The sequence below is a fragment of the Mirounga angustirostris genome, unplaced genomic scaffold, assembly GCF_029215605.1.
Source record: "Mirounga angustirostris isolate CCGP_5_RB_7025 unplaced genomic scaffold, mMirAng1.0.hap1 SCAF_3, whole genome shotgun sequence".
Lineage (NCBI taxonomy): Eukaryota > Metazoa > Chordata > Mammalia > Carnivora > Phocidae > Mirounga > Mirounga angustirostris.
In genome coordinates, this window is record NW_026991711.1 from 3244556 (window position 1) to 3259166 (window position 14611).

Consider the following 14611-nt stretch of genomic DNA (forward strand, 5'->3'; position numbering starts at 1 on the left):
TCGGCTCACCATCCGCTGCTGCTTCGCAAAGATGTCCTCTCTTTAGTTCGGGTGGTGCAAGTTCTTCCTGTGAACCCACCCTTTATTCTGCGGCCCCCAAACAAAGTGATGGGAATGCCACTCAATGGCTGCTTAGCAGAAAGAAGGGCTGTGGGTGGGAGGGACAGGGGCAGAAAGGTTAGATCTCCCTTCAACTTTCAGATTTAATCAAATTGTTGAATATTTTTTTCATTACGAAGATGCCAGTTGTTACTTGTTAAACACTTTTAAAATGTTTCACTCCTTGAAAAATACTGAAGTGTGGGCTAGAAAGAAACAGGTTTGGTTTCCATGCTAAAAAGAAAAACAAAAGGTACTCAATCTTCAAGTCTATATTTGAGACCTAGGAAATAAATTAAATTTTGAAATGTGTTCAGATGGTGAAGCATTGTAGGTAATAATAGATGCTCCAGAAAATTAAGTGGGGAAGGAAGAGAGGGCAAAGGTGACAACTTGAAGGTGGTGAGGACGCAGGTCTTGTAGGATGAGGAAGCGGGTCTTGTAGATATTTAGGGGGAGAATTCATATAGACAAAGGAAATGAGTAGCCGTGCAAACGCCCTGGGGCAGAAGATTGCTGCCATGTTCCCGAATGAGAAGTGGATCAGTGTGACTGGCGGAGAGGGAGAAAGGCAGAGCTTATTAGGTGAAGTGAAGGAGGTGACAAGGGACAATAACCTGTAGTGCCCGATCAGCCATTGTGAAGACATCAGTTCATATTTAACAGTATAAAAGGAAAATAGAGTCTTTGGAACAATATCTAGAGCATTTAAAGCCTTTTACTGGCGTCATCTAATTCTGCCATCTTGTGTTATTTTGCCTGGTGAGGGATATGGCAGCTCTTGACTTTGCTTCTCCAAACTAGCAGAGAAAATGGGAGAAGCCCTGAAAGTGGGTTGAGGCACTGAGATGTGATGGGGTGGGGGGTGGGGGGCCCACGGGGAGATGATAAACGAGATAAACAGCCAAGCACCTGCCTACTCGAGGAATCACATACTTGATTACACAAACATCTGTAAAGCACCTTATAATTTATGAAACATTTCTGAATGTTGTCAGGTCCTCAGGACCTCCTTGGAGGGAGGTTCTTGTTATTCTTAGGTTTTAAAAGAAAAACCTGAGGGGGCGCCTGGGTGGCTCAGTTGGTTAGGCGTCTGCCTTCGGCTCAGGTCATGGTCCAAGGGTCCTGGGATCGAGCCCCGCATCGGGCTCCCTGCTCCGAGGGAAGCCTGCTTCTCCCTCTCCCGCTCCCCCTGCTTGTGTTCCCTCTCTCGCTGTCTCTCTCTCTGTCAAATAAATAAATCTTAAAAAAAAAAAAAGAAAAAAAACCCTGAGGCTGGAGAGACTCTCTGGGCCTGGAAGGAGGCGTTGTCCCGGTAGGTTCGCTGCTGCCTGGTTCTGGGTCTCCAGCTGACGCAGTGGCTTCTTTGGGGCGGGGGGTGGGGAGGCCGTCACCCTGGACAAGACAAACCGAGGGTGAGTCTGGAGCTGGGTTAGTGCTTGTGGGACCGCTTACAGCTGAGCCCCGACCCGGGGAGTTTGGCAGGCTCTGCTTTTCCTAGGGAGTGCCAGAATCAGGCTGTGCAGCGGATTGACTTCGTCCTCCAGCCGATGGAGAACTGAATGTGCCGCATATTTTGTAGCGAGAACCCCCGACAGGACAGTGCTGATGTTAGGAGTGAGCCGGGAGCTGCGGACGCCGGAAGGACCCTCCGGCCTCAGCCTGTGTGTGAGGGACATGGACGTTTTGCAAATGGATTTGTGTGCAGTTATTTGTCGCTTGTGTGGTTTTCAGACTTGACGGAGCGTGGAGGTCTGTCTTCAGGACTTAGGTTTAGTTTTTTCATTTTGGTGAACTGTGTACAGGATACGGAGTATATGTAAACTATTAAACTCCTCTGTTTCAATGAGACAGACGGCCTCCTCCTGATGGGCTGCTTCCCCGTATTAGCAGTTACTCCTCGGCTCGGGGACGCTCTTGCCTCTGCCAGGACAGAAGTGTGCAAGTTCAGTTTTCACGCCCAAGTGCGTGTGCTAGGAAATACGTCTGTGCTCCTGGGTCGCCTTGATTTCTCTGCTGCCTGAACTCTGGAGCACTTGATGCAGAAGGCCCCGCGGCGGCGAGAGGCGGGAGGGGGAGGCGGCGTGTCACCAAGTGGGCCGGTCCGGGCCCCGCATCCAGGGCCTCCGAGGGACACGCGGCCGAGGCGCCCACCCCACGGCCCGCAGCGCACGGCCGGCCGATTCCCGCGCCCCGACTCCCGGGGGTCTCACTTTCGCCGTGCATGGTGGTTCAAGATGAGAGCGAGTTTACTCATTTTCTTCCTGTTCCTCTTGGTTTAGGCCACTTGGAAGCCCGTTCATGTTCAGTTTAATACAACAGCTAGAAATTACAAAATGACCTGTTGCTCTCTGTCTTAGAAAAATCGAGAAAATAAGCATTATTTTTCTGTTAACCCCTATGACTGCGTGTCACAGAATCCTGCCACTGTGAAGTGGAGGGAATGCTTTCCATGGGTGGAATATCGGGGCTGGCAGGCTGCCCTCTGGAGGGGGGAGCGCTCCGCGCGTCTTGTAACTGCCGGGTACGAAGCTTCCGTCTGCTCTGTCGCATGTTGTCATTTTGGTCCCTGAAGAGGTGGTTAGGAAGGCACCTGTCTTTTTAATCCATTCTTAAAAGTCCTAGAGGGTTCTGCCCAGCTTGGAGGGCCTGGGGATGTGAGCGGGCCGGTCAGTGCGGACCGTCCAGCCTTCTTGCGGTGGAAGGAGTAATGTCTTCATACCGAATTGACTGTGTCCCCCTCCCCAAGCCTAGAGCCGTTTGGGAAGCTGTGTCTTTCTGTGGTCAGCTGTTTTGTTCCTTCACTCGGCTTTCTTCTCGCCAGAGAAGAGGGAAGGGTGAGAGACGTGTGTGCTCATGTCCCCAGTGTGGCCCGGAGCTGGGCCCCTCCATCCCCGCGCGTGAATACCTCCCATGCTGGACGCGGCGGCAGCAGGTGCTCTTCCTGGGTCTGGGCATACAGCTGTGGCCCTGGCCTCCAGGAAAGTCGGGGGCCAAGGTGTCCAACCTGCCTGCCCTCTCGAATCTCCCAAGAGGCCTTGAGAAATCCCAGGCCAGGCCCCTGACCCAGGCGTCCTGGGGTCCAGAGCCCCTCCTGTGGGAGGTCCCTCCCAGCAGATGAGCATGTAAAATGCCCACCAGGTCTGGCCACTAAGTTCTGCCAAGGCTGGAGAAGTGAGTCTCCAGCAACTGTACTCTGGGGAGACTCCAGTTGTGAGCGACATCGAGGCAGTTTGGCATTCTGGCTGAAAGAGCACATGGGGTACCCTAACCTGCCCTAGGTGCTGTCTGGCTGTGAAGTGGGGGGTGGGGCGTGGAGGTGGGTCACCTGCAGGCTGGGGCTGGGGCTGGGGCTCCGTAGGAGGAACCACCGTTTCCCTGGCCCCTCTGTCCTGGGAGGGCCTGGCCATCAGCAGCTGCTGTCTCACTTGATTTTATTTTTCAGTAAATGGACTTGATAAAGATGGTTTGTAACTTAGCACTTTACAGTTTTCACTACTGAAATTTTAATAAATAGTACTTCGTTTGGATGTAAATATTTCTTGTGTGCAACAGAGTCTGGATGTCGATCTACAGTTTGCTGCACTTCTGTACAAAAACCAGAGAGACAGAGACTTGCGCCCGTGGCCCCACCAGCCAGAGCCCGGCTAGCTGCCGGCGCGCGTGCTTGCCGGGGGCACGTTCGACGTGGGGAGGCATTTGTGCCTCCTCTGACGGCGCAGCTGCCTGCGCGGGGGCGCATGTGACCCCTGTCCGCGCGTTTTGTCCTGTGCATGGGACGTGGAGCGAGCAGCCAGGCAGGGCGTTCTGTGCAGCGTTGGAGAACGATGAGCTTTAAATGGCCTGGAGTTACCCCCAGAAAAACAATTCTACTTCTGTTCTGCTTCTATCCAATTAAAACAAGTTTATTCATTTCATTCCGGGAGCTGTTTGCCATTGTTTTTGTGCATTCATCAGTTGTTTATTTGCTGCTTGAAGTCCCAGTTGTGCGTGATGTCATTCACGGGTAGAGTTTTGAATGAAGGAAAATGCTGTCATGGCAAACGTGCTCAGAGATACCACGACCGTGGCCACACAGATTAGCCCGAGAGCGGGGTGGGAGGAGTCAGGCTTGTCTTATTAAGAAGTCTTTGTAGTTCACAGGAACATGTGGTTACGCGTATACGCCGTTTAAAGGGGCTTGAAGAAAAAGCAAAGGGACCCAGCTGCAAAGTCAAGTAACGCGAGTGGTGCGTGCCCCTCTGCACAAGGAAAACCACGTCTCTCTATATTGTGTTTGACTTCTTTGTTTATAACTTGCATACATAAAATCTCATTCGGTTGTTTCACTGTGGCCCAGGGAGGAACTCAGGGCAGGGGAATAAGGTCCCCGTGTTCAGGAGAAGGAACAGATCGGTCAGTGCTGGATCATGGGCCCCAGGACCCTGACTCCGGTGGAACCGGTGGCCGTCCACACCCAGGTCGCACTGAGCCATTGGAATGGCATTCGGTTCAGAGGGGTGGGGATGGCTTGACCTGAGTCATTCCTAAGCTCCCAGGATGCTTTTGAGATGAGTGATGGTGGGAATGAGCCAGGGCACAGCAGGGTTGGACCCTCAGCCTTGACTTCGCTAGAGGATCCTGCACCTGAAGGCTGGCTGCCCATTCACACTAGAGCCTTAAGTGAGATCTAGTCTCAGCCCCCGGGAGACAGCACCGACATCCTGTATTATGTGGATGTTATGGACGGGGAGGGAGTGGGCCTGCAGGTTAGAAGCCGGGGACGCTCAGGCCACTGGGTGTGTTTGTGCGCGTTTGTGCCCGTTTGTGCGCTGTGGAAGCTTCTACCTAGAAGGGAGGTGGCTGGGCGGGGGGCAGTGGGTTCCAGAATCTTCCTGTTTCCATTAAATGTTTCTTTCTTTAAAGACAAGCACTTTTTTGCTTATTGCGCTCTATCTTTAATACGTTTCCAAATTACAGTTATTGTTAAATGTGAAAACCAGAGTATATTTTAAAGATTATTTATTTATTTATTTATTTGAGAGAGAAAGAATGAGAGATAGAGAGACGAGAGGGAAGAGGGTCAGAGGGAGAAGCAGACTCCCTGCCGAGCAGGGAGCCCGATGCGGGACTCGATCCAGGGACTCCAGGATCATGACCCGAGGCGAAGGCAGTCGCTTAACCAACTGAGCCACCCAGGCGCCCCCAGAGTATATTTTGGAATCCTGAGGCCATCCCTTTTTAACTATGCTCCTAAGTCTGTCTCTTATTCAGTGATACTATAGAGGGGATTTGAGTTGTGTTTGGCATAATTTCAGACTTCCAGAAAATGCTTATTTTGATTTCAATAATAAAAATAAAAAAGGAATGAAATCATAAAACTAAAGTAACCCCCATAGCAACTCTTAAATATTTAAATATTTGAAGGAAAGAAAGGTGCATTTGAAACATAACAACAGGATATTTGGGGTGGATATATTTTGAATAAATTGTTATTGTACATTCCTTAATTTTGTAGGAAAAACATAATATTTAGTTTGAGAACTTCAGATATAAACAATATTTTTGAAGTCTACATAAAATACATATTCTTTACATCAGTGTAAACTCATAAGCATAGTAATGTGTTAAATCTGAGGAAAGAATTACACTGTTCATCGGATATTTGCAATTTTAGCGCACATGGTATCATTTGGCTCAAGTATTCTTACCGTTTCATAGGGCAGAAATATAACGCTTATATTCATGTTCATAAATGACCCCAGAAAGAGAAAAGATTTGGATTGACATATTACAACTTCACCTCTGTCGAAGTTGAAAGAGTAGTACTGTAGGATGTATTTTGTAATAATCATATGTACTCAGTACTTCCGTGTTGTGTATGAAAAACAAAATAGAAGGGCCGTAGGTAAGGGAAATTAATCCCAAAAGTGTGCTGGCTTCATAAATGATCGTGTGACTTGCTCCCTCATTTTCAGTAGGGCCTGTAACAAGATAGCGTGGTTTTTAGTCTCTGGTATTGCATTTCTAAAGGACGGAAGCTTGCAGATAATATCCAGAGGGGGAATCAGTTAGTCTCCAGGTGTAACACACAGATGGAAATATATGGTGTTATTTTGAGTACTTCACCCTTCTTTCTCCTCGCTGTCTTCCTCCTGTCATGTCCTGGGGCGAACTGTCTCTGCAGGGCCACTCCCCTCTGCGGTTGAAGTGCAGAAGCGGCCATATACAAATGAATGAGCATGGCTGTGTTCCAATAAAACTTTATTTACAGAAACAGGCAACAGGTCAGATTTGGCTGTACTTTGTTGACCTCTGCCTAAGAATGCCTCTCTCTCTTTCTCTCTCTCTCTCTCTCTCTCTCTCGAAGAGGGTTTTCTTTTCCCTTGGGCCTCAGACAGTTCTAAAGTTTCGTTCTCCTTTAGAAGAATTTCTTTTTTCTTTTTAGCTTTTCTGCCTGTGAGAAATGGCATAAACTACGTGGGTCTTTATTTCAACGTCGGGCCAGCTGCTGGGGACAGGCAGGGCTCAAGGGCTCCATTGGCTGGGGAGAGAGACAGGTGCATGCGGCAGCAGCCGGGGGCCGGCAGTATTTTGTGTCACTGGGGTGAGTTTTGGAAGGTGCCGTGTAAGAGTGTAAACTCCGGGCCCCAAGTGACAGTCGCAGACCTCTCCTCCCCGCCCGAACCCTACCCCTCTGTCCTTATTTGTAGCAATGGACGGTGACTGCCCCATTTGTAAGGGGAGCCCTGGGGGCAGTGAAAGTCCGTCCTTCACTGCTGACCAGTCACTGATGCTCCCTCGTCTGGTTGGTACCTAGGAAGGTCTGACCGTTGATGATTTAAGAGGGGGTCTGCCAGGAATTGAGGGGGTATGTTGCCCATTGGGCGTCTGTACTGAAGAATAATCCTGTTTCTCCTACGCTGTCGCTAGCTGCTGCCCCATGTATGGGGGGGCGTTCTTGCCATGGAAGAATAGCTAGTAGGGTGTGCGCGTCAGGCTCCCTAACAATGAGCATGGGGATGAAACGCACACTGGAGGTGTGAGTGTGCTGAGAACGTGCACTAAGCAGTGAGTGCAGCCCCTGTGGGCGGCTGTGGCTCGGGAAGCGGGGAGAGGTGCGGGGCCGGGCCCCCTGGGCCGGGGCCCCTGAGGGCTCTAGTGTGCAGTGGTTAACGCAGGGTCTTACGGGAACGATTCAACGGGAGCTGACGGAGAAGGAGAAGCCGCCGCCTTCTATGATCCCCAGCCTCCTCCCAGGGCTAGACCTTCTCGTGCCGGTCCGCGCTGCGTCATTTCCATCAGGTTACAACTTGGTGCTGGGACATTTCTTCAACAGCAAGCACTCAGGATGGAATGATTTTACCTGTCCGTGGAAAAGGTGATCTCATGTAACAGGCAGTTTGAAGTCTTTCATGAGTAGGGTTGGTAAAGTAATTTACGGCCCCCATTTGTCCTGGGGAACTTCTTCCCTAGTTTCCTTTTAAGTTATTTTTTTCTCCTATTTAAATGAAAAGTTCAAGTAACCGTTTTTCTTAGAATCTCTGGCTTGTTTGTTATCACACTTCGCCTTACTTTTTTTTTTTTTTCTTCTGGTATATTGGACAGTGTTTTGCTTTTAGTCAAGTAAGGAGATACTGTATTATCAGGGTTCTTTTTCTAGGAATTTCTCATGTAACTGAAAAGTTTATTTTCTCTTGTAAGTCTATGTTTAACATCAAAGGTTTAAATGGGCCAAAGGACATGTCTGGGCTCATTGCAGGTTTCTTTCTTCCTAATCATAGTTGCCGCTGGAAATATAGGTTTTAATTTTGAAAAGTATGTTGTTTCGTTTGTCACGCAAGGATTATCTGCGGCCACTCCTTTTGTGCCTGCAAGGGTTAAGTCATTTTCGCCCACTAAGTGTGGCTATAGCTCTCTCGGGTGCGGTCCGTGCCGCTGTGCTGGGAGCGCCCCCCACCGTGGAGTCGGGTGTGGGGCTCTGTCTGCGTGGGGCCCCACGCACATCTCCCCCCAGCCCTCCCCGGGGCTCCACGCGGAACGCGGGGTGGGACCCATGAGGCTCTCTGCAGAGAGAACCAGGGCCTTCCTGGGCAGACTTGCTACCCCTCAGGGCTGTGTGCGGAATTCTGGACACTGAAATATTGGCCACGAAGCCAGACACGTCCAAACCCACATACCCGTGAGAAATCAAAATGAAAATGTCATGAGTCAGAATGTGCATCGAAGATGCCGCCTGAATTTATTTGCCAGTGCAGATTTCCCCGATTTATCCCTGGAACGTTCTAGACCTGATGCCCACTGTCGTTTCCACGCTCGTATTTGGAATCACGGAGCCCGGCGAACCGGCGGCAGGCATGTCGGTGTTTCGATATTTGTGCTGCTCCTGACAAAGGAGGCTTCCCACTTGTTTCCATGACAAGGTTTTCAGTGACTTGTTTTCTATTTCTTTCTGATTCTTCCTCTTTTTTTTTTTTTTTTGTAAAGAGCAGATTGAAGGTGGGGTCTTTAATGAGGGTGCTCGCTCCCTTGCATTCTGATTGCTCTTTTAAGTGGAAGAGAAAAGGCATGGAATTATCCCCCCCCACCCAGGAGTGAGGATACCTGGCACGTGGAAACGGTCCTTCGTGCGGCCATCATTTGTCACACGTGACAGAGCAAGATGGGGTGTAGCTGGCCAGGGTGATGCGTCCAGTGGAATGACTTAAATCTTGTTAATGCAAATTTTTTTTTTTTTTTTTTAAATCAGCTGCCTTAGATCAGTGCTTCTGTGAATGGGTTTCTTTACAAAGCAGTGTCTAAGCTACAGACCGGTACTGCGTGTGATTATATGACAAATTCCATGAATGCCAATAAGTTTAAATTATTTTGAGACGCATTTCCTCCAGGACAGAATCCAGACACCTTGGTAATCGCATTCATGAACAACGTGTGATTCTTGATGTTTCTTTTTTGTTTGGCCGCTACACCTAATGAGTTCAAGGAGTGTCTCCCATCCTAATGAATATTCGGTGTGGATTGATCATAAAATTAATAATTTGTACTTTGCTTCTACTAGAATTAACGTAGATAATAAAGCACACAAAATTTTGCCAGAATCACCATTAGAAAGCATAAATATTTAAAGGCGAGGATGTCAGGTTAGTAGTGTGAGAAGACTTTTTTTTTTCCTAGTCTGGATGAAGCAGATTAATTTTCAGGAGGAGAGATCATTTAACGTAATTTAAAAGTCAGTAAACAAAGGAACCAGCATCCGCCAGCTCTGGGGATGGGGGAGCTGAGCAGAGCAGAGCAGGGTGCAGTGAGGGGTTTCCGGGGGGGCTGCCCTGGGTTCCAAGCCTGGGACCCCGCTGCCTCTGGATCCTCTGAGCCCCCGCCGCTTTCCTTTGGCCGCGCCCCTCCTGTGCTCACGTTCAGGGCCCTGGCTAGCGTGTGTGGGAGCCGAGCTCTGGACGGCTGCTTCAGCTCCCTGCCTGGGGGCTCCCCCTCACCCATCAGCACCCTCAGGTGCCCTGGCCCTGTGAAATCAGTGCGTGCACAAATGCATGAATGAAAGGTGACCCTGCCTTTCTCCACGCTCCTCCCACCACGACAAAGCGCAGAAATGAAGGTTTTGATACTTGTTGTGTATTTACTTACCTTCCAAAAGCTAAAATTCCATGTTTACCTTGATGAGAGCTCCCGAAGATCTAATGGTGGGAGCCGGGTCTTGGCATGGAGCATGCCCTCCATGTGGAGTTCACACGGCTGCCGTGCCCCGAAAGTGGCCAGGGTGAGTGGGGGGTGCATTCTCAGGAACAGCTAACCCGCATTTTTGTGACTGTGTAAACTTGGGAGATTGAGGAATTGACTTGCTTAGCTGTTTCCAGATAATGGGTTTAGGGTTAACAGGAGACAATTCTGCCTCATTTAGCTAATCATTAGAGTAAAAATAAAATAAACTGTGACCCCAGATCTTCGTGTCAGCAGATCCAGGGCGTCTTGACCACCTGCTTGGGGTTCGCCGGGAATTCGTCTCCCACTCAGGGCCTCAGTGACAAAACGCAGACTCTTATCTTGGGGAGAAGTGGAAGTCCAGGTGGATTCCAGCAAACACCTGCTATTTAAGGGATGCAAATGTCTGGGGTGGGGCCCTCACATGGGTTCTGGCGGGGACAATGCTGAAATAGCCGGGGGGCCCGTCTCTCCCCGGGACAAAACTTGGCCCCTGTTTCTGCTTTGGGGAACTGTTTGCGGATTAAAATTTTTAGAGGACATAAGGCTTTTTAAAAATAATAAAATACGGTAGCACTGCTCCGAAATAGCACATCGTGGGGAACTTACAACAACCCAGTCATGAAAAGGTATGATGTTTATTTTGCATGTTGACCGTTGACAGCGCTTGTCTGTCCAGGAGTTTGTCTTTCTGGCCGCACATGGGATGCAGCCCTCGGAGCTGGAACCAGGGCATCCAGCTGCTCATTCTTGGCTGCAGGGTCCTCTGGAAATCCTCTCTTGCCGGGAGCGGGCCCCTGAACTCAAGGTGGACGGAAGAGAATTGGCTTCACCGTGAAGTAAACCAGGGAGCGTGGGGAGGGTCGAGGAGGGATTGTAATGATATGAGAGCAGTACTCGGAAGTGCAGGGTCGTGTGCACGCAGGTGCCAGGGAAGAGCCCCTCCCTGTGTAGGGCAGGGCGTGGCCAGCAGGGTGGCCCAGCCACCGCCACTCCGGGGGGTGCAGACGAACCACTCGGGGTTTTGATCAAAAAGCCAAGAAACTTTGGGCACCTGGGTGGTTCAGTCGGTGGAGCGTCTGCCTTCGGCTCAGGTCATGATCTCAGGGTCCTGGGATCGAGCCCTGCGTCGGGCTCCCTGCTCAGCGGGGAGTCTGCTCCTCCCTCTGCCACCCCCCATCCCCTGCTAGTGCTCATTATCACGCCCTCTCTCTCCCCAAAATAAATAAAATCTAAAAAAAAAGAAAAAAGGCCAAGAAGCTTAAAACGAAAGGCAGTTTGCTATGAAATGTCAATCTCCCAACTCGGTCTGTCCGTTAATGTTCTTTAACGGGCAGTTAGTGAAGTAAAAACATGCTGGAAACAATGGAGATTGGGGACAGGTCGAAGAAGTTTGATCCTTGGGCCTGGAAGGCAGGAAGCCATTGGAGTGGGTTGGTCCTAATGGCTTGTCACCACCAGGCTCATGGGGGTAGGTGACCTAACCTGGCCCCGGGGCAGCGGGGCAGATGAGGAGGGTCTGGGATGACAAGCGGGTCGCTGCAGGAGCGAGTGTGTGGGCCTGGTCGCTTTGGGAAGGGGATACACGATCCACTGGGAGGGTTTTCCGAGGCAGAATTCAGACTCACTGCCTGTCCCGTGTTCCCGTCAACCCCCGATGGCACGGCTTCCAGGACGCGCCCCCGGGCCCTGGCGTCCGTCCCCTCGTGAGCTTTCTCCCCCACAGCCCCCACCGAGAGCCGGGCCCCGGGCAGCAGGCCGGCTGCTAGCTCCAGGGCTTTTGTCCCCGAGGGCAAGGGCCGCATCCTGCCTCTGCGTCCAGCCCAGCCGGGGCCTCACCAGAGCGCTCGCCTCATGCTTGGGAGTGACACGACTTCCTCTCTCACTCGAGATGGCTCTGTTCCTGTGACCCCTGTCACCACTGACTTCTTCCCTTTCTTTTCCAGAGTGAGGATCTGTCTGGCTTTATCAACATGACGTCACACATCAGAGAATGACATTAGAAGAAGATGCTCAGCGTGGTTGCTTTTTTATTTTTTTTTTAATCTGAAGCTGCTTACAGTTTTCTTTTGGATCTGAGCAACGACTAGGGTTTGGAACATCTGCGACCGTGTTAGAGTCTGAACCAACAAGGCAAGGACACCTGCCCCTCTCCTGGTTCCCGCGGTGGGGGAAATTCATCATTCTGCTGTTTGTGCTGTGTTTTGTTTGTTTGTTGACAAAAGTCACCGAAGAAGTTATTCTCAAGAAAATTGGATGTTCCGATTGGTCATTTAGATCGTGGCCAGTGTCTTAATTTCTTCTTACTTTCATTTTAGCAAAGCAAATTTATCCCTCAGCATGCTAGGAGATTCTACCAATACCCATGAAAGTGGTAAAATCTGGCATTTACTGGCATGCACTCAAAACTACCACAGTCCTACCTCAGTTCCAGGTAAAGCCGGATTTGCGTGGCCGGGGGCTGGCAGGACCTCCTGCGCATCTCTGCTGAGTGCGTCTCGAGTGCGGCCTTTCAGCCTTATTAACTGGCCCCAGGACACAGCTGCTCCGTGGACTCCAATCCAGGTACCTGCGTGTTTACTCAGACAGAGCCCAGTGTGGGACTGACATTTCTCAACAGAAATGCAATTTGGGATTGGACTTCGAAGATGGATTAATAAATAATAATAATTATGTGTAACTGAAGCAACCTACTTTTGAAAAATCATCAATTACATTGGGTAGTGGGGGTGGGAGGGGGGTTGGGGCAGGGGGTGAATATCTCTTTTTACCTTTAACAGACTTGTTTCATCTTCTCTATGTAGATGTTTATGTAGGTACTTCAAATTGCAAAAGCCTTTGAACCTATTTACAAGCTCAAATGTCTCTGCTATCCTTAATCTTGAGCTTGCATTTCTTTAACCAAAAATTCATGTAGGCATGCTAGCGATCCAAGGGTGGTCACGGCTTTGGCAGATTTAAAAAAAAAAAAAATGTATTGTCTTCACTTGATGGTATCATGTGGGCCAATGGGCTGCCCTGAGCAACAATAAAAAAACACAAAAACTCCAAAAAAGACAAGGGAAGCAAAGAACTCGGTGTAAGAGCTATTCCGGCCCCTGTGTTGTTAAGGGAAGAAGAAAAAGGAGACAAAAAAAACCTCACAGTACATCTGACTTGTTAAAACAGTTCCTGACGAGACTACCCTCATTTTATGTTTCCAGTGTTCTGAAGATACCAGTGTTGTGGTGATTAGAACTGCTGACCTTGACCAGCAGAATGTCATGTCACCTCGCTGCCCCCTTGACACGTGGCGGAGGGCTGCAGACCCCCCTCCCACGGGCACGTTTGCAGTGCCTGTCTGCTCGGATAGTCCTGTAGAGGTTACGCTAATTCATTGGAGATGTGAGTTTTTTTTTTTTTTTTTGGGAGAAAAATATATATAAATATATAGATATATATCACTATAGAATAATGCATTAATAAAATGAGGCTTTTTTAGAGGAAGACCAAAAAATTCAATGTCTTAAAAATATATTTAATGGCAATGCAAAAGTCTTCCTGCTTCCATGCTGAACTTTTAGAACAGAGGATTGTATTGCGAGACAAAGTTGAATGTAAAGTGATCCCCCAGAACATTTTTAAAGTTTTACTTTTCTAAAATCACACGTCGCAACAGTGTATAGACCATATGATGTTAGTTTGAAGGTCAATTTCAGTGTATGATACGTATACTTTATGAAAATGTATAAAATGTCCTGAAGTTCGGATTTAGTTTTGGGACTCGGAATCGATGGCTGGTGTTTGCTGCGCAGCCCCCCCAGTTCAGTAGGACCGAGTGAGGGCCCTGCTGGGTACGGTGTGTGTATGGCATATATAAGTAGGGCTCTATGCTTAGAGTAGTCTTGGCACCATATGCGTGGCTCCCGTTCATACTGCAGCTTACAACAAGCAGAATAAAAAGTTGATAATAGACTAAATTTTCCTCTATCCTGTACATTTCAAAAAAAAAGGCATATGCAATATTTACATTTTTAATTTAGTTTACAGAATGGAACCAAAATGTATAAATGTTATGTTTGCTAAAACTTCACAATGTATATTGGGTCTTTGTACATTTTGCCTGACTTACCTTAAATTTAAAATATTTTTTGCTATATAAACTTTAACAGTTATTAAACAGTGTTTTCTTTTTGGGTACGTATTGTTTCTGGATCTCGAGATGTTAAATATATTTCTTGCTATTGTGATATGACAAGAGACTTACCTATCTTGCTCTGTCTTCCACTGTGCGCACCGTGTATAAGGGTCGATGTGACGCTGCTGGAAACAACAGTAAACGGACCTAGAATAGTGCATTGTACTCAGTCTGTATTGATCATGGATGCTCTCCTTAACAGCCATATGCAATAAAATAAAATACACTATTTATGAAACGAATAAAGCCTTCAGGATATCTTCTTCTGCATGGATTCTGAGTCTCACATAAAGCCACTCTACTCCTGCTGTCTGAGAGTAAAAAAGTAAACACGAGGCTCTTGAAATTGCTTTGATGCCTCTTAATTTAAATGTTTTAATCCCGGAAACCCAACAATATTCCCCAAATGACAGAATTTATGAAAAGGAAATGTATTAAGCAAACAAAGATGTTACTGACTTCGCAAAACACAGACTGCTTACAGTGGGCCGGCCAGATGCTGTTCTGAGTGCTGTACCAACACTCGCTCCTTCAGAGTCCGTAACAACCAAGGTGGTAGGAGTCCCCATCCTCGTTTTACAGATGACGCGACCGGAGCGCAGGGACCATATCTCTGAGCCCAGGAGCCGGGGTCGAGGCCGA

General features: G+C 48.7%; 1 protein-coding gene across 3 annotated transcripts in view; it reads left to right on the forward strand.

The window, feature by feature from the left end:
• IRS2 (insulin receptor substrate 2) overlaps nucleotides 1-14232 on the forward strand; it is a 29648-nt gene extending 15416 nt beyond the window's left edge. For 2 of the 3 annotated variants that reach the window (XR_010409911.1, XM_045869701.3), the window contains one exon: nucleotides 11739-14232. Coding sequence is in view for 1 of the 3 variants with exons in the window: in XM_045869701.3 (XP_045725657.1) it covers nucleotides 11739-11743 (5 nt within the window). In the remaining 2 variants the exon portion in view is untranslated. The remainder of the gene's footprint in view (nucleotides 1-11738) is intronic. The other variant, XR_010409912.1, reaches the window with a different exon arrangement.
• The last annotated feature ends 379 nt before the right edge of the window (nucleotides 14233-14611 follow it).